We start from the raw sequence: 21,748 nt of genomic DNA on the forward strand, positions 1-21,748 counted from the left end.
GTGACCCCTCTCATGTTCGAGGTGGGTCCCCACTCCCTCCCGGTGTTTCCTCACTTGTTGCAGCCCACATGTCCCCTGAGTGCAAGGACCCCCCCATGGTCTTGTCCCCTCCCAGCCTACAGGAGGGAGCAGAGCCAGGTACCCCCCAAGTCCCACATGCAGCGTGTGAGGAAGGAGCTGACGTGCGCACTTTGCTTTCCATTGCACCTGCTTTATTTCTAAAGTTTAAGGGTTTATTGGACCTGTGGAGGACCTATCAGACCTCCGACCTTCCATTCCAACCACCACAAGCCCAAGGAGGCTGGCGAGAGGGTGCTGTGTGGGGAGCTGATGACACCCCAGGAGCAAGGGGCAGCTCTTCAGCAGGGCAGCAAAACCCTACATCCCCTCCGCTCCTTCTCAGGCCGGGTGTCTCCCCACCACCTTCCCTTCCTTCCCATGGCTCTCCCAAGGTTGTCCTCCTCCCCCATCTGGCTACCTTGCCCCCCCACCGCCCCAGCTGGCTCCCCCCTCAGCGGCAGCTGTGGACCTCTACCAGGTGCCGGCACTGCTTGCACTTGACGGAGCAGCACCAGCGAAACTTGCAGCTGCATCGTTCCACCACCTCCTCCTGGGCCGTGTGGAAGCCCCTGCCGCAGCACAGGAGCTCGCAGCCGTCCATGGCCGGGGATGTCCGGTTGCACCGGCGGCCGGAGGTGCCAAATACCCCACGCCGGGGGTCCCGGTCGCAGAAGTCTGGGCTGGCCAACAGGTAGACCAGGTCGTGAGCCGTGTAGGGCTTGAAGCGAGAGCTCTTGGGCACCAGGAGCTTGCGGGAGCCAACCCGTTTGGGGTGCACCTCCGTCGCCCCCTCGAACTTTTCCTTGAGGACGTCGCCCACCTTGCGGAAGGGAGGCATGACCTTCCAGCACGTGCGCACCTCGCAGGAGCCCGACACACCATGGCACTTGCACTCCACCTTCATGTGGGCCAGGAGAGCCTGGGAAGCGGGAGGCAGCTGCAAGACAGACTTGGGACCCCCGGCCCTACGCATCCCATGCCTATAGGCACCCCCCAGCAGCCACCGTTCCCCCACATCCCCCCCGTGGGGCTGGAGGGCTTGAATAGCCAAAGGGAGGGAAGGAAAAGGGAAGGAGAGTGGGAGAGAGAAAGGGAAAGGGAGAGGGAGAGGGAGAGGGAAAGGGAAAGGGAAAGGGAAAGGGAAAGGGAAAGGGAAAGGGAAAGGGAAAGGGAAAGGGAGGGGACAAACTGCAACACACCTATGGGCTGGGGTGCACATCAGAGGGAGAGGGAGCAAAACAGTCTTTTTAAGCCAGGCCAATACGAAAGAGAAGGGGATCCACTCTGTGGGAAATGGGATGGCTTGGGTCCATAAGAGGAATCCCTAAAGGAAAGGGATGGACCTGCTCTGATCCGTGAGGCTGTGGGGGAGGGAACGGACCTGTTCAAGGGACCAGATCTGACAGCAACCCCTGCAGAAGATGGTGTCTTTGCTCAGGAGGGGCTGGAGGAGCAGGGAAGCCTTTCAGAGCAGAACGGAGAAAGTAATTTCCTTTGCAGAAAAGGCCAAGGACTGTAAATCACAGCTGGGCTCCGTGAGAAAAAGGGCTCTGCGCAGAGGCGGGGAGGGGAGGCCGAGACCCCCCCTCTGCACAGGCAAGGAGCCAGCTCAGCAGCAGTGCCGGGCTGAGGAAAGGCAGCAGGGTGCAGAGACCCTCCAGGAGCTCATGGCTGCCCTGAACTGCTCCTCTGGGTAAGGAGGCTGGACCGAGTTCCACCTAGCCAGGGAGAAGCCCCCAAAGCCGGGCTTGCTTCCAGCCCTTGTTCCTGCCCTTACCTTCCTCCCAGCCTCGTTGTTGTGCAGGTTCATGAGCACTCGGCCGGAGGAGATGCCACGGTTCCTCTCAGGGTTGTCTACGAAGGCTTGAGAAAAGGCAATCCCGTAAGACAAGTTATCAGAGCAGCCTGACCACTGGAAACCTGCAAAGCGATGATGAGATGAAGAAGGAGAAGCCTTGGGAGGAGCTCCCAGAGGGCTGTGGAGAAGGGAGATGCCTCCTCCCCACGCTGAGGGTCTCCTCCATGGATCTTCTCCTCTGCCACCCCCTCCCTGCCGCCGGCCCTCCTTCCTTCACCTTCGGGGCTGGCTCCTCGGACCTTGCGGTCGCAGCCACACTTGTCCAGCTCCCCGCGGCTGCAGGCACGAGTCACAGCGAAGGCGACGCCGGCGGCAGAGACAGCATGGATGAACGCAGACTCCCGCGTGCCTGCAGCGGGGAGAGAAACGGCACCAATGGGACACAGCAGGGGGAAAAGAGGCTGTGACCCCACGCAGGAAGGATGTATTCAGGCGGAGACTGCCCAGGAGAAACCTCCCTTGGGAGGCTGCAGTTCCCAAAGCCTGGGGCCAGCAAAGGAGATGGCTCTGCAGGGTGCTTCTGGCTCAGCGCCCCTCGCCTTTGGCACCCCTTTTCCAGGCCCAGGTGTCCCATTGCAAAAGAAAACTCAGCAGCCCCCAAGGGATTTCACTGAATTTCACTGAATTTTTAGAGTTGGAAGGGACCATAGAGATCATCTAGTCCAACTCCCCTGCTAAAGCAGGACCACCCAGAGCTTGTCAGAGCATGTTACTCAGGACTGCATCCAGGTGGGTCTTGAAAATCTCCAAAGAAGGAGACTCCGCGACCTCCCTGGGCAGCCTGTTCCAGGGCTCTGTCACCCTCACCGTGAAAAAGTTCTTCCTCATATTCAAGTGGAACCCTTTATGTTCCAACTTGTGCCCATTGCCCCTTGTCCTCTCACTGGCAACCACTGAAAAGAGTCTGGCTCCCTCCTCCTTCAACCCACCCTTTAGGTACTTATAGGCATTGATAAGGTCTCCCCTCAGCCTTTTCTCCAGACTAAAGAGTCCCAGCTATTTTAGCCTCTCCTCATAAGGGAGATGCTCCAGTCCTTGAAACAGGAGCTGCGGTGGGAGATGTCAGGGGCTGAGCCTCCCACACAGAGAGGTTTGTCAGGGAGGACCCTGAAGCCTTGTGTCTAGGAGCCAGAGAAACTGGGTTCATAGCTCACTGTATAGCTCCCTCCATGCAAACACATGCAAAATCTCTTCCGTGGTGTTTTGAGGGCACAGGGAAGTCCTTTTTCCCCGGCCTATAACAAAAAGGGACTTCAGACTCAGAGAAAAAGGCTTGATTTGAGCTGGTACTCCAAGGGCTGATTGGCAGGGTTGGGGAGAAGATCTATCAGTCTGCAGAGCTGGTACCCAGATGGCAAGCCTGGCCGAATGAGGAAGAATTTTAGCCAGAATATTAATATTTGTAACAGCACATGCATTCGGTTCAGTTTGCTCTGTGTTGACAGCTCTGTGAGCAAGTGGAGGAAGGCCCTGGCCACCGCGGTGCTCATCCCAGTGTGACACGTGCACTCTAGCCCAGGAAAGGCTGATGTATCGAGGGACGCCACCAGCACACCGAAGGGACCACATGCCGCCTCTGCCCTGCCTCGCCTCCCCCTTGCTGACCTTGGATGGCCACCTTGCCGAAGACCTGCAGCCCCTGCAGGGTGGAGCAGTTCCACCGGCGAGAGTGGAACTGGTGCTGGCACTCCTCCACAGCCAGCTCCGCGCCTCGCTTCACCGCATCCATGGCTTCCACCTGCCGCCGGCACACACGGACCTGCTCCTCTACCAGCCCCGTCAGACCTTCACAGCCCCTGGGGTCCTGGAGGACTGCCCGCAGAGAAGGCTGCTTGGCCAGGTACCTGTGGGGCAGGGGAGACATTCAGTCACATGTGGGCTAGAGTCAGGGCTGTGTCTGTGTGGGGCTAGCCCCCTATGGCCTTATGTTAGAGCAGAAACAGGGCATGGAAGATGATGTGCCACCTCTTGTCTATGCCAGTTTGGACATTCATAGAGTCATAGAATGGTTAGAGTTGGAAGGGACCTTAGAGATCATCGAGTTCCAACCCCCCTGCCATGGGCAGGGATACCTCCCACCAGACCAGGTTGCCCAAAGCCCCATCCAGCCTGGCCTTGAACACCTCCAGGGATGGGGCAGCCACAGCTTCCCTGGGCAACCCTCACTGTAAAAAATTTCTGCCTAATATCTCATCTAAATCTCCCCTCTTCCTATTTAAAATTATTACCCCTTGTCCTATCACTGCACTTCCTGACAAAGAGTCCCTCCCCAGCTCTCCTGGAGCTCCCTTCAGATACTGGAAGGCTGCTATGATCTCCCCGGACCCTTCTCTTCTCCAGGCTGAACAACCCCAGCTGTCTCAGCCTGTCCTCACAGGAGAGGTGCTCCAGACCTCTGATCATCTTGGTGGCCCTCCTCTGGACCCATTCCAACAGGTCCATGTCCTTCCTGTGCTAAGGACTCCAAAGCTGGACACAGTGCTCCAAGTGGGGTCTCACGAGCACAGAGTAGAGGGGCAGAATCACCTCCTGTGACCTGCTGGCCACACTTCTCTTGGTGCAGCCCAGGAAGCTGGCCTGTTCTCCATCCTGGTCTGTGCCTCTGAGCTTCATCATCCCTCTCCCTTTATGCTCCCAGAGATGCCCTTCCTAACATGCTGCCTCTGGGTTACCCAGGTTCCTTCTTCCACCCTTTTCTTGGATGGCCACCTTGCCATCTGCTTGTTTTCTTGGGAGACGGCACCTCCTCGGACGAGTTTCCCACCCAGATAGTACAAAAGCAAAGCATACTTACAGCCAGGTCACGGCAAGCACGTGCTGCACGGGCACCAGCACCACGTACAGCCACATCATCTCCATCCTGTCCCCGGCAAAACTCCACCTTCAGCCACGGTGCAGCAGCCACCTGAATCCCCTCCTGCGTCCTCCCACAGCCTCTGCCCGATGGTCGCTCTCACAGCAGCTCCAGCCCAGCACTGCAAAGCACAGGTAGCCCCTGCCCTGGGCAATGACCATGGGCTGCCCTGGTGTGCCTGCCAGCATCTGTGGGCCACTAGGTGCCCCACAGAAACCTGCTGGTTTGCCCCTATGAGGGCATCCACGTTGGTGCTCTTCCCTACCTACCGCCCAGGCAGCATGGTGGGAGAGCTCTGAACTAGGGCTCTGGGGTGGGCATCCGTCGGAAGGAGCTCAGGTGGCTGGGGACAGCATCAGCGTCAGACCCCCAGCCTCTGCCGTCCCATCAGCAGACAATCTGGTTGTCTTCCTCCACAGCCAAGTCGCTTCATCAGCAGGAAGCAGCCCGAGACCCAGTCAGAAGCAGAGAGCTTTCCACGCAAGGAAAAATCTGGCAGCACCAAGCAGCTGTTGCTAGACCCACCAGCTTGTCATCGCTTTGTCACCAAAGCCCTTTGGGGAGCCAGAGAGCTTCCCTGCAGTGACAGCTCATGGGAGCAGAGAGAGGAAGACCTGCTGTCTCCCTCATCCCCAGCCGCCGTCCTTGAGGACCCTCCTTCGTCTGCCTCCTCCAGGCTGGAGATTCTTCTTCTCTACCCTGCAGCCCACATAGCTACAGCAAACAGAGACAGCCCAGCTGCTCCCTGCCTCTCTTAACTCTTTCCCTGGCATGTCTCCCTTCACCCCCCTCATCTTCTTCCCGTGGTAAGAGTCTTTGCCCTTCTCCTTAAGCAGGCATAATGGGGTGGCTGCCCCTCTTCTCAGTGGGTAACCCCATCCTACGGGCCCTGGGAGGCCAGGGAGATGTGAGTTGTGTGACTGGGGAGCTGAAAAGCCCTGGGAGAAAAGCCTGCTGTTCCCCCCCTGCAGGCCTAGAACCGCCCCACCAACCACCCTGGAAGATTAAATTCCTCATGTGTCCTGGAGGTTTCTGCTTTTCCTGCCTGAATCATTCAGAAAGTGAAACACGGCTGCTTTGGTTCTTCCACCATGGTTAACCCACACGCGGGTTAACCAACCTTCTGTGCTCTTCCACGTTTCCCCACACAAAGAGGTCTGAAGAGGGTTTTATCGGTCAACCTTCCCATCCTCTCTCCTTGCCTTCCCAGCCGCGGGTGCCCCTCACCCTGTTGGGTCCTTGCTCCTGCTCTCTGGAGCCGGCGCTCCGGAGTGCCAGGCGTGTTGGGATCTGCAGCGCCGGGGTGTAGCCTCCAAAAACACACCCCAGTGATCTGGTCTTACCTGCTGCCGACTCAGACCGGGGTGAGGAAACGCCAACGGGGGGGTTGGCTTTGCTCTTCCCCACCACCCAGCCTCCACGGGACAGAGAGAGGGGCGAAGGTGGGAGCCCACCCTGGAGAAGAAGGGGGGACGCAGTGGTTCGGCAGGGGCTGATGTGCCAAGAGCCAGTGAGGTGAGTGAACCTGGATGGGTGAGGGATGCTGTGGGGCAGGGCGGGCTGGGCTGAAAGTGCCACCGTGTCCTCCTCTTCTGACACACGTGGTAAAGCCAGGATTGCCAGGCTCAGCCAGGTATGTGCATATGGTGGGGGGGTGAGGGCTGCAGGGGAGGAGAAAGTCCCCCTCAGAAGGTGTCAGAGATGCCTTTTGCGAAGGGAGAAGAAACACTCCCACCACCATCCCCCCCCACCCCAGTATATCTGCAAGGCTTTGTTGGTACCAGAGCCCTGAAAGGAACTGAAGAGACACAAAAAAAGCTGTGAGAACAAAGATCCCAGCAACTAGGAAGTGAGAAAGGGGGGGGGTGTCTGGTTAACCAGGGCCTCTGGTTAAAAAAGAGAGGCACTAAAAGGGAGCAGGGTGAGATCAGTGGTTTCGGGTGCTATTGTCCCCTCCATGGATTTACGAGCAGCAGGAACATCTATCCCTCGGCGTGTCACTCTCTGAATGAGGAGGCAGCCAGGGCAGAACAAGGGAGGCAGGCGGTGAGAAAGTCAAACACCAGCAGCCACAGCCAGCAGGCGGAGGAGCCAGGCAGGGGCTGCGGAGAAAGAGGGAGCCCACAGGCACGGCACCTTCTTCTTGGGGCAACCGCTCCTGGGGGAGGACGGCCGTAGGGTTGGGAGTGTCTCCATGACCCGTGTCTTCTTCCAGATGTGGTGGGACTGGGCAAAGCAGAAAGAGGACTTGAAGTGTGACAGAGTGCCGGATGGGCAGATCCCTTCCAGGCTTCACTTGGTGGTCGCAGATCTCCTGCTAAATCAGCCCTGGTACTTTTTCAGCGCCGTGCCTCCTGTGGGCTAGAACAGGGACTGATGTCTGTGGCAAACATGGAATCATAGAATGGTTAGAGTTGGAAGGGACCTTAAAGATCATCGAGTTCCAACCCCCCTGCTATGGGCAGGGACACCTCCTCTAGAGCAGGAAACATGCCTTGGCACCAACACCTCTTCAGAGCTCAGTTCTTTTTGGGTCCCTGACACATGCCAGCAGTGCACAGCTGGGGCCCCAGGCAGGAGCTTGTCCCCAAAGTGCTCACACCCATGGGGACTGACAGGACTCCGAGCCTCTGCACTGGCTAGTGATTAAATCAACTTTGCTCTCACTTCCCGTATTTCACTTCTACCTCTTGTTTGGCAATATTTTGGGGAGGGGGATGTTTTAACTTTTCTCTGTCAGTCCTGGGGGTAGCTGAGTTAGCATGGGAGGAAAGACGAGCAAGTATTTGGCACTATGACCCAGGGCAAGTCTCCTCGGTTGCAAAGACACCTGGGTGTTGCTTCTTTCACGATTACGTTTGCTTTCATGAGATGTGTTCTAGCTTATCAGCTTTGGATAGCAAAGTTCATGGTTTGTGGCCAGCCAGAAGCGTGTCAGGAAGTGAGAAAGGAGGGGAGATGAACTGCAGCATGAGAGACGTAGAGCCAGCCATGGTGTTGTAGGAGACGGCTGTGATTTGGATGAGCAAAGAGCCCAAGAGCCCGACTGTCTCTGTTTTGATTCAAGTTTTGGAGCCTGGACCGAGACCTCTGCAGTGACAGTGATCGCGAGCCAGCAAACCTGCCTGCACCCTTGGGTCTTCACCAGCAGAAAGGTAAGTGAGACAGAAACATCTGGAGAGCTGGATGGTCTGGGCACACTGGACATTCATCCCTGCCAGCTGCTGTGTGTTTTCCACCAGATCCGACCACAGGGCACTGGGGAACCCTCTATACTCCTCTTCAGCCACCTGGTGAACCTAGAGGTGCAAGGCAAATCTCAGTACTTACTCAAATCGGGGGCTTTCTTTGGGGACCCTGTGGTACCGAAACTATGGGCAGCCTGTAGAGCTTACTTGCCACAGTGCCCACAGTGGAAGTCATCTTCCACAGTGCCCTCGGGATAAGTAAGGGGGGTGTGTGACACATCTAGGGAGTAGGCAGTAGTGGTGTGATCAGACTTTGTGAGTTAAATACAGAGATCTCAGCTTTGATGTCACGTATCTCATTAAAAACAAGTAATCCTAAGTCTTGAACGTCTTCGCCGTTCTAGTTATCACAACAATCTAACTTCTTGGTTAGAAGAAAGGTGAAAAGTGGGGCTTAAGGCAAAAAAGCATCCACATTTATGAAAAAAAATATACCTCCAATTTCTAAAGCAAAGTTGGGTGGGTTTTTTGAGGTTTGGTGCACTCTTTGTGACTTCCTCTTGGTTCCAGATTTACTAAGTAAGCTTGTGCAGTGTCGCATTTTCAGCTGCGCTGCTCTGCACCCCAAGGCTGCGTTCTCTGCCTGCATCCCCAGGGCAGCCCCAAAGCGCCCCAGGGCTTAGATGACACCCCACGCTTGGGAACACTGACCCTGCAGCACGCCTGGCAAGATTTTCCTCTCTGTCTTTTTTCACCTCATTTCTCAGCCCGATGCGTAAACCCATGTCCCGTGCTAGGAAGGCAGTGGCTATGGGTGAGATAGCGTCAGGAGAGAAGATGCCCAGGACCAGGCAGCGAGATGCCAGGCACACATCTCATCTCAGGGCACGCTTGCCTGTTCCACCCCCTGTAGGCAAGCACAGCTAAGGTTTCCCACCTGCCAAAAAGACCCCAAAACCTCCAAATCCCCATGGGTTTTGCATGTCCTGTGGGAACTCCTTTCCTAGAAGCTGGTTTGCTGCCTTTGGTGAGAGGTGCCCACCCTGGGCCCAACCTCTGGCTCGTCTCAGTCCAGCACCCCACAGCAGCCAGGACTCTTGGGGGAGGCACATGGCTGTCATACGAGTGGGGTAGTCACAGGAAGCGGTGTGTGGCAGGGGAGGACGGTGTGTTCTTTTCAATTGTATTTTTGGGGTTGTCTGCCCGTTCTCCAACGCCACGTTCTCCTCTCCCCTCACACAGCAATGGCAGTTGGCGTTGCCCCCATTTCACACCAATACTAGCATTTCTTCCTCCCTCTCTGATGTTTCTCCTTCCTCTTAGTTTCTGCAGCTCTTCCTCCCCTGCAGCATGTGCTCATTGTTGTTCCCACAGCTCCCAAAGACCATGCATGTACGCATCTCACTTCAGGTCTCTGAGATCTTGATTATAGTATCTGTTAGGCCAAACCGGAGACTATCAGCTTAGCTTCAGTAACACCACCGTTAGCAGATTCTTATTTCTGTGGTTCCACCCCCACAAAAAAAATCCCCTCAAAAAAACCCCAATCTATTTTCCACTCTCAGTGATCTTTGCTGCCACCTTAGAACTCTGCCGTTTGGTGTCTTGAAGGCTGAAGGGCTAATATGTAAGGAATGACCACTCAGAAAAAAAAGAAAAGGTGACGGTGGGTAAAAAAAAAACAAAACAAATTTCTTGTGCTGGTGTTCATGGCACGAAAGGCTGGGAGATTTCCATGGCAGAAACTCTCTTTACAGGGACATTCATCAAAGGACTGTCTCTGATCAAAACGGTGGTAGTAACGGTTATGGAGAACCAACATGAACTAAACTAAGCAGTGTCTGAAACCACACAGCTCCTACCCCAGAGGTCCGAAAATTACCGAAGGGTGAAAGACCTGAGTAGCTGTGGTGTCGAAACATTTGCTTAAAACTGCTTTTAAAGGCTCACTAGCAGACACAATTTGAGAAAAGGCTCTTGGGGAATTTCAGACCAGGGAGCTTGATGTCTGTGCTGAACAAATTAGTAGAAGCTATAAAAAGGAAAAATCAATTGGCATGCAGTCACATTTCATTACTGAGGAAGAGTCATCGTGGCTTTTATAAAGGGATGCTGTGCATCGCAGTCCTTCTTTGAAGGAGTCAACAAGCGTGTGAACAGCAGTCCATGTGGATTTCCAAAAGGCTTTCAAAAGGGCTCTCACCAATGGTGCTTCAAGAAATCTAGAGAAAAGGTTCCTACCTGGATAAAAAGTGCCAATAAGATAGGATAGAGAATGAAGGTAGATGGTCGGTTTCCCTAGTGGAGTTCTAATACACCAGTGCTGGGGCTTGGGCTGTTTGACTTATTCATGAGGGATGAATGATGAAATAACAGATCTGGTGGAGACATAAAACTATTCAAGCTAGAAAAGATGACAGCTGGCTGTAAAGCACTGCAGAGACTGAGAGAAGCATAAGTGACTGGCCTTAAAATAACAGCTGAGGTTTCATCTAGCTAAGTGATGAGGAAAACCAACCTGAACTGACCATTTCCCCTTGAAAATGAGATCTACCACCTACTCAGCTCTGTGCATCCACATCATCGACATTGTGTATGCTTTAAGTGCCCTACCACAGGGCTCTCAAAAGCAGTAGCAGAAGTGGAAAGGTCCTGAGAAGGGCAACAAGGAGAGAACAGCTGCTCTGCAAGGAACAACTATGAAGACAATGACCCTTAGCCTCAAAAAAAAATTAAAAAATTAAAATTAAAAAATTAAAAAATTAAAATTAAAAAATTAAAATTAAAATAAAAAAAAATAAAATTAAAAAAAAATTACTGAAGGGAAATATGATAGACATTTATAAAATCATCAGTGACAAGATGAAGGTGAATAGGGATGGTTTTTTCCACTGCCTCTTCCAGCACTAAAACTAAGCTGAATCTAGCAGATGTTGCTTAAAAAATGAGTACAAGGAAATGGTTCTTCACCTGAGACGCGATTAAGCTGTGGAACTCATTGGCATTCCTGGCACTGGATGTTGTAGATGGTAAATTTTACATGGACTCAAAAAGCAACTGGAAAAAATCATGAAAGAAAAGTTCCTTGAGGTCTACTGAATACAAACAGGTCACCTCCGGCTCAGGAAATCCCTGGGCTACAATATGCTGGAAGCAGGAAAAGAACTTCAGGGAGTATAACTGCCTGATTGTACTGTTCTTACATTATCTCATCACCATCCATGATTTGAGACAGAAGAGACCACTGATCTCACCTAGTGTGGACTGTGCTTACATATTATTCTCTAGAGGTATTTCTTGAATACCTCTGGATAAAAATAGCTTGTCTGTGGAGACAAGTCACCTTCATCTGACTGGTGACTGGTCAAGGTACACCTTCACTTGACCTGGTTGGTCTAGGTACACATGTTTGAGTAGATCATAATGTCTCACAGAGTCTGTCTCACTCACATTGTCTCAGTAAAAACAAAGGTCTCACCAGTCTGTTTAGCTTGCAGTCATTGCAGGGTTTTGGCACTAGCAAAAGTTGGCATATCCTGATTGAGATTTTTTGAGGCATTTAATAATTTCACTGGAAACCAACAACATTATTGGACATTTGCCTTATCTTGCTGGGTTATCTTATACTTTAGACTTATGCAAGTCTTCACACAAAGTTTTCATCCACCAAGGAGGGTGAAAGCCACTCAGATAGAGCTTGACAAACCACTAGAAGTTCCTCTAAGAAACTTGTCTCGGTGGTGGACCTGCCCAACAACACAAAAGGATCAGCAAATTGAATCATAAAATCATGGAATCATAGAATGGTTTGGGTTGGAACAGACCATAAAGATCATTTAGTTCCACCCCCCTGCCATGGCCAGGGACACCTCCTACCAAACCAGGTTAATCAAAGCCCCACTCAACCTGGCCTTGAACACTTCCAGGGATGGGGCATCCGCAACTTCTCTGGGCAACCTGTTTCAGTGTCTCACCACCTTCACAGTAAAGAAATTCTTCTTAATATATAATCTAAATCTACCCTCTTCCAGTTTAAAGCTATTAACCCTGCTCCTATCACTACACTCCTGATAGAGTCCCTCCCTATTTTTCCTGTAGGCCCCCTTTAGGTACTACAAGGATGCTATAAGGTCTCCCTGGAACCTTTTCCAGGCTGAACAACCTCAACTCTCTCAACCTGTCTTCATAGGAGAGGTGCTCCTGCCCCCTGATCATTTTTGTCACCCTCCTCTGGACTCACTCCAACAGGCCTGTATCCTTCTTGTGTTGGGGGCCCCAGAACTGGATGCAGGAGTCTAGGTGGGGTCTCACCAGAGCAGAGTAGAGGGGTAGAATCACCTCCCTCGGCCTGCTGGCCATGATGCTTTTGATGCAGCCCAGGATACAGTTGGCCTTCTGAGCTGCAAGCAAGCGTTGCTAAGGTCATGTTGAGCTTCTCATCCATCAACACCCCAAGGCCTTCTCTTCAGGGCTGCTCTCAATCCATTCTCCACCCTGCCTGTATTTGTGCTTGGGATTGTCCTGACCCAGGTGCAGGACCTTGTACTTGGCCTGGTTGGACTTCATGAGGTTTGCACAGGCCCACCACTCAAGCCTGTTCAGGTCCCTCTGGATGGCATCCCTTCCATCCGGTGTGTCAACTGCTCCACGCATCTTGGTGTTGTCAGCAAACTTTCTGAGGGTGCACTCAATCCCACTGTCCATGTCACTGACAAAGATGTTAAACAGTGCCAGTCCCAATGCCAAGCCCTGAGGAGCACCACTGGTCTCTATTTGGACATTGAGCCATCAACTGCAACCCTTTGAGTATGACCTTCCAGCCAATTTCTTATCCACCAAGTGGTCCATTCATCAAATCCATATCACTCCAATTTAGATACAAAGATGTCATGCAGGACAGTGGCAAATGCTTTGCACAAGTCCAGGTAGATGATGTCAGTTGCTCTTCCCTCATCCACCACTTCCAGTAACCACCTTGAAGGTATGGGGAGACTGCTATTATGTCTCCTGGAGCCTTCCCATCTCCATCTGAACAAGCCCAGTTCCCTCAGCATCTCCTCATAGAGCAAGCCCTCCAGCCCCCAGACTTTTTTGGCAGCCTTTCACCAGAGTCACTCCCATTGATCAATGTTTGGCAAGGCAGTGCTACCATTAGTATCTAGAGTGGTTACCAGTCTCACACCACTTCAGAGTAACATGTATGTTTGTCCACCTGAATTCCATGGCCCTTCCCGCTTCACTGTGTGCTCCCTTACCTGGCTGTGCTGCTCTGTGTTTGTGGGACATGGGCTGCTTCATGCTTTATGGTTGTTGTAAGCAGGAAAATTATCTGAGGACATCCAATCCAAAGGAACTGTATAAATGTAAACAATGTAAGGAACTCCTCTTAGCTAGAACTCCAGTTTGCATGAGTTGTTTCACCTAAGAAAATGAGCTAGGGTGGAGCCAAGTTTAACTAGTATAATTCTTTTTATCTGCAATGGATGTACAAAGTCCATTTTCTCTGATACATAAGAATACTATGCAGTTTTTATTTTAAGTTCCTTTGAGTCAGCATCTTCCCTTCAAAATGCTTGCTCTCTTCTTTTTCTTTCTCTCCCTCTTTTTCTGGTGCTGCCTTGAGTACTTTCCCTGTGTGCTCTTGTGCTGTCCCTTTCTTGTACACATGTACTCTCAGCAGTGATCAAAGCAATGTGCATATTCTGGGGTTGAGTGATAAATGATTCTGTAGAACAATTATTTTTTCTGTGCTCTGGCTTCTTCTGCCGTGTAATTACTCTCTCTTCTACTGTCCATTTTTCTTAGTCTTTTGGTTTCTTTGGGAGTTCTTGCAGCAGAAGCCATCATGGTGGGATTTTGACCTTTCAAGAGATTTCCTCCTCTAACTTAAACTCTCCTGTCTTGGTCGTCCACTCTGACCAGGAATTGTGCTGACATCCAACAACTGGCAATGACCCTCCATCACATCAGCATCCCCTTAAGAACTGGAAAGAGTTGCTGAACTAGAGGCAGAAGCTGACTGACCGTCCCTGACAGATGACAGCTGACCAGCAATCCGAATCCTTCAAGACAGAGGTGTGCCCACCTACCTCCCAGCTGCAGTTGAGCGGAATGACCTGCCTGTGGCTTCCTAGAGGGGAATGATTGCTCTCCGTGCTTTTCTTTGTGCCTCCTTAGCCCATCAGCAGGCTCAGACATCTCAGCGAGACTCTCCCCCGATCCCCACTGGGCATGTCAGCTTCCAATACATCTCAGCCATGCCACGATTACAGGTTAAACCACCGCCTCCTCCTGCCTGGCTACATCCTGGTATCCATTACAGGTCTGGTGCTGAACGTGTTGGCTCTATGGATATTCATCCGCTACCTGCGCCTGAAGTCTGTGGTCATGATCTACATGTTCAACCTGGCCGTGAGCGACCTCACCTTCACGCTTCCTCTGCCACTGCGACTCTACTACTATTCCAACCACTACTGGCCCTTTGGGAACACCCTGTGCCAGGTCTCTGGCTCCGTCTTCCAGATCAACATGTATGGTAGCTGTCTTTTCCTCATGTGCATCAACCTGGATCGCTATGTCGCCATCGTCCACCCCCTTCGCTGGCGCCATCTGCGGCGCCCCAAGGTGGCTAAGCTCCTTTGCCTGATGGTCTGGGTTGTGATCTTCATGGGATCCATCCCCACAGCGATAGTCCACAAGCAAAACCACTGTGAGGCAGATAACCAGACCGTTTATCTGTGCTTCGAAAGCTTTAGTGAGACCATGTGGCAGAAGAACCTCTTTCCTCTAGTTGTCCTGGCTGAAATCTTGGGGTTTCTCCTGCCTCTCAGCACTGTAACATACTGCTCGATTCGGATCTTTCAGGAGCTCTGCCAGGACAACCAGACGAAGACCCTGCGACAGCAGAAGACCATCCGTCTCCTCGTGGTCAATCTGGTCATCTTCATCATCTGCTTTGTGCCCTACAACACTACCCTGGCAGTTTATGGGATGATAAAGGCCCAGGTGATTAATGTTAACAAAGGCACTCAGACCTCTGTGCGCCAAGTGTTAATTTCCACAATGCAGTTGGCCAGCATGAACTGTATGCTGGACCCCTTGATCTACTACTTTAGTACTGAGGGTTTCCATAATACCCTTAAGAAACTGCGGCGGGGACAAGCCTGGGACTCAGATATAGGGACGCTTAGGAGTCGGGTTGTGGGGAGTAAGTCAACCCAAGATCATGCTGTCTCAAAAGCTCCCAGTTCAAAGAAGTTCCCAGCTGAAAACTTTATCCGTCCCAGCGAATCTTTGCCATCACTTCCTGCTGCTGTATTTTTGAACGGCCCTATTGAAGACTCGGAAATATAACCATAGAAAGGTCGTACCGTTGCTAGGTCACCCATTCGATAACTACAGCACGACTGTGGGAAACAGCTCAGGGTAACTTAGCAAACTCTTTGAGGGAGCCCAGCAGACTGTACGTGGCTGATCGTGATGATATAAAGCTGAAGAATGAGAGGTTGTTTTGAATAAACGGAGATGTTTTGGTGACGTGGTCCCACCTGACTCTTTTGGTACAGGAAACATAGTGGGGAAGAAGGGCTTGAAACAAACCTGGTGTGTGTAGGTCTGCTCAGCCCAGGTTCCTGTAGCAAGTCCATCCTGCCTGAGCACCTCCTGGCTGCACTGTAGCATGAAGCAGTCCTGGGAATAATCAGGACACAGATACGGTCCTCACTGCTGACAGAGTGGATTTAATAGTAATGACTGAGGGAAACTTGTTGGTTTTTTAAGTAGATGCTTCAATTTGATTCTTAAGTCCAGCTTGGGGTACCTAAATAAGTGACTTAATTTTCCAAAAGAGTTGAAGCATTTAGCAACCCTTTTTGGGTTCAAGGAGAACAGCTGAGTGTCTAGTTCTCTTGCAGAAAATAGGTTCCAAATTGTATAGTAAAGTCTCAGACCTTAGCAAAACAACCTTTAGGAGGTACATCAAATGGGCTTGTGTGGCTGTACACAAACACACGTGCAGCACAACAGCTGTACGCTTGCTTAAAGCCAGACGGCTTGGGAAACACTAGCATACTTAAAAATACACCTGGTACTCATAATGGCCCCAGAAAAAAAGAGAGGACACCAGTGGTGGTGTGGTTCCTGAAGTGCACGTCAACATCAGTGCTTTGCAATTCCCTGTCGCTCGGCCACGGGGTGATTGATTTCAGGTCTGGGCGATTTTCACTGTTAAAAAGAAATGATGTCACAGAATGAGGCTGCGGGGAAATATATTTGCTTGCACTGTTTGTCCATGCCTTTCCAGGCTGCACTGTATGCAGAAGCCCTATAAATCTCCCCCAGAAGCGAGAGATGGAGCCGTACACAGGCAGCGCCAGAAACCCCAGTTAATCCCTCCTGCAACCAAGGGTTGCCTTTCCACTTGCACTGGGAAACAGCCTCTCTGCGGCTTCCAGCAGGGCTCAGGCTATCCCGGAGTGGGTCCATTAAGATACATTTCAATTTTGGGGAGAAATTTCAAAGGAATAGTAAGGGAAAATGACAAGAAATGCTGTTCAGAGGAAAGCCCGAGTTCTTAGACTTCTAAATTAGCAATGAATCTTATTTCAAGTCCCCACCTCATGACTGCTGTGGAAATAAATGTATTGTAATGCATCATAGTTTTGTGTTTCAATGCAGTGTAGGAGACACGGGGTTTAAATCCATCTTTCCAGTCCCCCTTGAAGACTTGCCCTTCTACTACCGCTGACTGTAGAAGCAGGTCTAGATAAGGAGCCTCTCCATAGAGAGATGCTTGTGTCACACACTGCCCAGCTCCATCCCCTTTTCTCAGCCCGTGCATCACCAGCAGGCCAGCCTTGAAATATGACCGCAGATGAAGGACACTTAACGGTGTCTGAGAGATGCAGTGAAAGAGGTGGAGAGCCTGCAGGGCAGCAGGTATTTCTGTTCTGAAAATTCGGGGCTGCCAGGTGAATGTGAATCATTTGTGACAGCGCAGCTGGAGAGGAGAGGCTGCTGTGGACATACCTTCTGCTGGGATCTGATGCTACCCTTTTGTTCTGGGATTTACGGGGTAATGGAGCAATATTACAGCAACCACACTGCTGTCCATTTCCACATGTCCCTCCACCTTCCTCTTTCCTATATCTCTTTCCTTGTCCTCGTTCCTCCAGTCCTTTCTTCCTTCCTCAGATCCAATACATCGTGCACCCAAGCATCAATGCAATGATTTCACTGCTAAGTCTTCTTCCCTGCCCAGAGAAGTTGATTTATTCCTTCCTTTTAACTTGGCTAGAGCACTGTCACAGATTCACGGAAAGACTTGGGTGGGAAGGGACCTCCGGAGGTCTCTACTCCAACTCCTTGCTCACAGCAGGTTGTTGGGGGCAGTGAGGGCTGGCTGGTCCCCAAAGAAAGAGGAGTGGAGAGCCAGGCGTGGTGACAGGGCAGGCAGAGGAAGGGACATACCCAGCAAGGAGAAACACCCGAGAAGGGTGAGCAAGGCAGGTACAGCGATAACAGCTGGGTCTGGCTGAGAATCCACATCGTCAGACAAGCCTGAAGTGACGAGGCAGGTCCAAGGTCCAACTAAGAAGCCAAATCAGCATCAGGATCAGGTCTGGAGGCAGTAACCAGGGTGAGCAACAGTCCAATGATTGCCAGACAAGTCCATCATGACATGGGACTTGGGTCGAGCCAGGAAGCCTATCAATGGGTCTAGATCAATACAGAGCATGGTCAGGCACAGGCAAGACTGCTCAGGCAGGAGCCAAGGGCAAGAGCACCAGCTTAAAAGCACCTTACTGGCTGAGGCTCCAGCAGAGATTTCTGGAGACTCTCTCCAAAGCCACCAGAGGGAAGGGGCAGCCCTCAGCCACGCTGTCTCTGATCTGGCCCCAAGCTCACACAGCCAAAGCCCCAGGAGCAGGGAGAAGGCACTTGGGACCCTGAGCTAGTTCAGGTTGCTCAGGGCCTTGTCCAAGTGTCTTCTGAGCACCTCCAAGGATGGAGAGTCCTCAGCCTCTTGGGCACCCACACCAGCCCTGAAATATGGCCTGGGGAGAGGCATTTCTTGATGCTCAGCAAGAATCTCCCCTTGTTGCAAGTCATGGCTGTTGCCTCTTACACGTTCTCAGGGCCACTGCGAGCAGAGTCTGGCTCCATCTTCTTTTGGTAAGTTTGCCAAGTATGAATGACATGCCAGGTGGCAAATGCCACTCCTTTGGAAGAGGTTGCTCCTCTGCCAAAGATATGGTATCCCCTCCCCCCCAAAACACAACACAGAACTGCTCAAAAAGAACACGAGAAACTATCATCATTTCTTATAGTTTCATTCCTAAAGAAAAAAAAAAAAAAAAAAAAGAAACTATTTTTACCTGGAAACTTTTAAAAATAAGAAAAAAAGAAAAAAAAAAAAAAAAAAAGGAAAAAAAAAAAAAAAAAAAAAGGAAAAAAAAAAAAAAACCCAAGGCACCCCTTTGCCCCTGGCCCGGCATCCCAACCCCAGAGGCATTTCTTGATGCTCAGCAAGAATCTCCCCTTGTTGCAAGTCATGGCTGTTGCCTCTTACACGTTCTCAGGGCCACTGCGAGCAGAGTCTGGCTCCATCTTCTTTTGGTAAGTTTGCCAAGTATGAATGACATGCCAGGTGGCAAATGCCACTCCTTTGGAAGAGGTTGCTCCTCTGCCAAAGATATGGTATCCCCTCCCCCCCAAAACACAACACAGAACTGCTCAAAAAGAACACGAGAAACTATCATCATTTCTTATAGTTTCATTCCAAAAAAAAAAAAAAAAAAAAAAACAGAACTATTTTTACCTGGAACATCTTATAAATATTCCACCTCCAGCAGAGGAAATTTTAGCTCAAATATTTTGACAAAAATATAAATAACTGAAAAGCCGGTGTCTTAATGGATCTCATCAACCAGTTTAACAATAACGGGGGTTGCTGGTCATGTTACACACAGCAGAAAAGTTCCTGACTTTGGGTCTATCAAAGCTTTCCTTGATTGTTAGATATAGGCAATGGTGTGCCCAGTCTGGGCTGTTGGATTTTGTCCTTTGGGTTTTAAATCATTTTCAGCTTGCATCGGTTTTGTGTCATTTTTGAGGATCCTAGTCAAATTTAATCGCTTTGGACTCTGGAGAGGATTCTGGTTATTTTTTTCATGTCTACCAGGGAGAATCAATGTTAGCTAGGTCTTCCGCTTCTGCATTTTTGCTTTTGTTAGCCTGATTTTTTTATTCCATCACGTGGTGATAAAGAAGAGAACATGCATGTACTGTCTCTCCGTGAAATGAGTCACTCGCGCTATCTTGCTTTATAGCTTCTATCTAATGAGTATGTATAAAAAAGGCCAAACAAGCAAATCTGAAAGTCCTAGGGTATGACGGTATCCAACAACACCAATTGTGACCAAACGGAACCACTTTAAAGCATGTGTTTAAAACAACAGGAACAGACTACGTGGAGCAATGGTGTTCAAGAAAGGGAAGATAAATGGGAATATAAGCTCAGCAAAGCCTTTTCTACTTGTATAATTGACCCTCTATGTCCTACTGTGATAATTCTTGAATTAGTATTCTTGCTAAGTATGTCAGGGGTAAAAGATGCCATTCATTGCTCCCCTGCACTTTGTGTCATGCACAGATGTGACCATTAAACAAATGTCTTCTTACGAAGTAAGACTGAACAAGTGAAAGGTCAGAGAGACCGCAAAGGAGCACACAAAGCTTATTCTATATGGGTCAGACAAGGTATCTGCAAAAATGCATAAATACATTAGGATTTCAAGCCTTTTGATTTCCAGAACAGACATGCCAGTCACCTCTGGAAATGGTTTCCTTAGTTGGATGATAAAGAAACATACTATTCTGGCTATTAATTGTGATCTTAAACGTATTTTGTACCTTCTAGAAATCCACTGACAGTCCAGGTTCTGTAAGCAAGCTTGAAAAGATGTTTCACAAGTCCCAGAACAAGCCAGACTTAATCTTCGAGTTGTTTTCATCGCTGCCTGTGTTCCTTCCACCACCTACCGGCTGTGTGCCTCCCATCGCCTGATGTATCCCTCCAACGAAACATGCATTTTGTATTACACACACCCTGAGGGACTGAAGCTCTGCCTTCGGTTGAGCTTGAGAGGTTATCCTGGCTCTGCTCCCTCCCAGTCGCCGGGTGTTGAAAGAGATGTCCTCCAGAGGTCCTCCCAACCTAAAGAATTGGGTGATTCTCTGACCTCGTGGTTTAGATGCTGGGCTGGTAACCTCCAGCATTTTTCAGCTTCTTAATTACCACCCCCGAAGCCTTTCTATTAAACTCCTGCATTCTGCAAGGCTAACAGAATTTCGGCAGAGGCCAGGCGGCCGCTGGACATCCTGCTGACCACAATCGTCCCAGGGGTTTCCTTGCAGTTTCCCACATTTCCATGCACGGGCCATTTTGTCTGTTTGGCTTGCGTAGCACCTTTCCCAGGAGGGACACCGGCCCCCAAGGGCTCCCAAACAAAATAAGAAGGAATGGCATAATATCACTGAGGAACCTGCTACGCTGCTCGCATTGTTTGAGGATATTCGGGAGTCTGGATGCACTAAAGCCAGGCGTAGCTATCACTGCTTTAAGCCATTTCGCTCAGACAGTGACAGTGACAAGGCAGGGGTGACCTAGTCTTCCCTGCGAGCTGCAAAACCTCCCTGCCCTGCAAACACCCCCCGCTGAAGCCCAGGAAGCCACTCTCCACTTCAGTCCCTGAAACACAAGGGAACAAGAAAGTGCTTTTCTCCAGGAGAGCGAGGGGCGAAGGGAAAGGATCAAACTTTTCAGCACAAAGGGATGATGAAAGAGCTTTTCTGACTCTAGGTGGGGGGAAAAAAAAAAGGAGAAAACCAGTACAGTCATCTCTGGGCTATAAAGCAAGCTGTCACTGCATCAGGAATGGACTGGGGTGACAGGAGCAAACCCCTCAGCATGGTGTGACACCTGGAACAGCCTGTCCCAGCTTCAGAGAGAGATGCCTGCAGGGTCTCAGTCTCTTCTTCTTTGCCCTCCCGGGAGTGCCTGTGTGGGTAAAACACACCGAACCAGAGACAGGAGCTGAAACGAGGGGGTTGCTTTCACCAAAATGAAGGGTTTGCGGCCAAAAATTTCATTGGGACCAACGGTTGTTTTGCTTGTTTGTTATTTATTTTTAAAATCTGAAACGTCAAAAGAATTTCCAAGCTGAAACCAACGTATATACGATTGCACCTATACGTGGTGGCTTTAGGGCCACAAAGATGCTCAGAGGGCTGGAGCACCTCTACTGTGGGGACAGGCTGAGAGAGCTGGGGTTGTTCAGCCTGGAGAAGAGAAGGCTCCAGGGAGATCATAGCAGCCTTCCAATATCTGAAGGGAGCTACAGGAGAGTTGGAGAGGGACTCTTTGTCAGGGAGTGCAGTGACAGGACAAGGGGTAATGATTTTAAGTTGGAAGAGGGGAGATTTAGATGAGATATTAGGAAGAAATTGTTTCCTGTGAGGGTGGTGAGACACTGGAACAGGTTTCCCAGAGAAGCTGTGGCTGCCCCATCCCTGGAAATGTTCAAGGCCAGGCTGGATGGGGCTTTGAGCAACCTGGTCTGGTGGGAGGTGTCCCTGCCCAGGGCAGGGGGGTTGGATCTGGATGATCTTTAAGGTCCCTTCCAACCCAAACCATTCCATGATTCCATGATTCTTTACGTCCCTCGGCGACCACACACGCGAGGACGGAGTGTCCCCTGGCTGACACAAAGCGGGAAGCGCCCCCCC

The 21,748-nt window shown here is 50.8% G+C and overlaps 2 protein-coding genes across 2 annotated transcripts; one reads left to right on the top strand and one right to left on the bottom strand.

Annotated features, from left to right (window-relative positions):
* Positions 1-237: 237 nt before the first annotated feature.
* On the bottom strand, positions 238-5,537 carry LOC106896805 (protein Wnt-4-like). The gene is made up of 5 exons (XM_014957051.1): positions 4,713-5,537; positions 3,524-3,762; positions 2,136-2,267; positions 1,838-1,980; positions 238-979 (listed from the first exon to the last, which is right to left on the bottom strand). The coding sequence occupies exons 1-5, from the start codon at positions 4,775-4,777 to the stop codon at positions 512-514; spliced, it is 1,047 nt and encodes a 348-aa protein (XP_014812537.1). The 5' UTR covers positions 4,778-5,537; the 3' UTR covers positions 238-511.
* A 1,592-nt stretch (positions 5,538-7,129) lies between these two features.
* LPAR5 (lysophosphatidic acid receptor 5) lies at positions 7,130-15,548 on the top strand. Its single transcript, XM_014957050.1, has 2 exons — positions 7,130-7,927; positions 13,883-15,548. Exon 2 carries the CDS (start codon positions 14,192-14,194, stop codon positions 15,311-15,313), a length of 1,122 nt encoding a protein of 373 aa, XP_014812536.1. The 5' UTR covers positions 7,130-7,927; positions 13,883-14,191; the 3' UTR covers positions 15,314-15,548.
* Positions 15,549-21,748: the final 6,200 nt, after the last annotated feature.

Source organism: Calidris pugnax, unplaced genomic scaffold (genome assembly GCF_001431845.1).
Source record: "Calidris pugnax isolate Ruff unplaced genomic scaffold, ASM143184v1 scaffold225, whole genome shotgun sequence".
NCBI classification, from domain to species: Eukaryota; Metazoa; Chordata; class Aves; order Charadriiformes; family Scolopacidae; genus Calidris; species Calidris pugnax.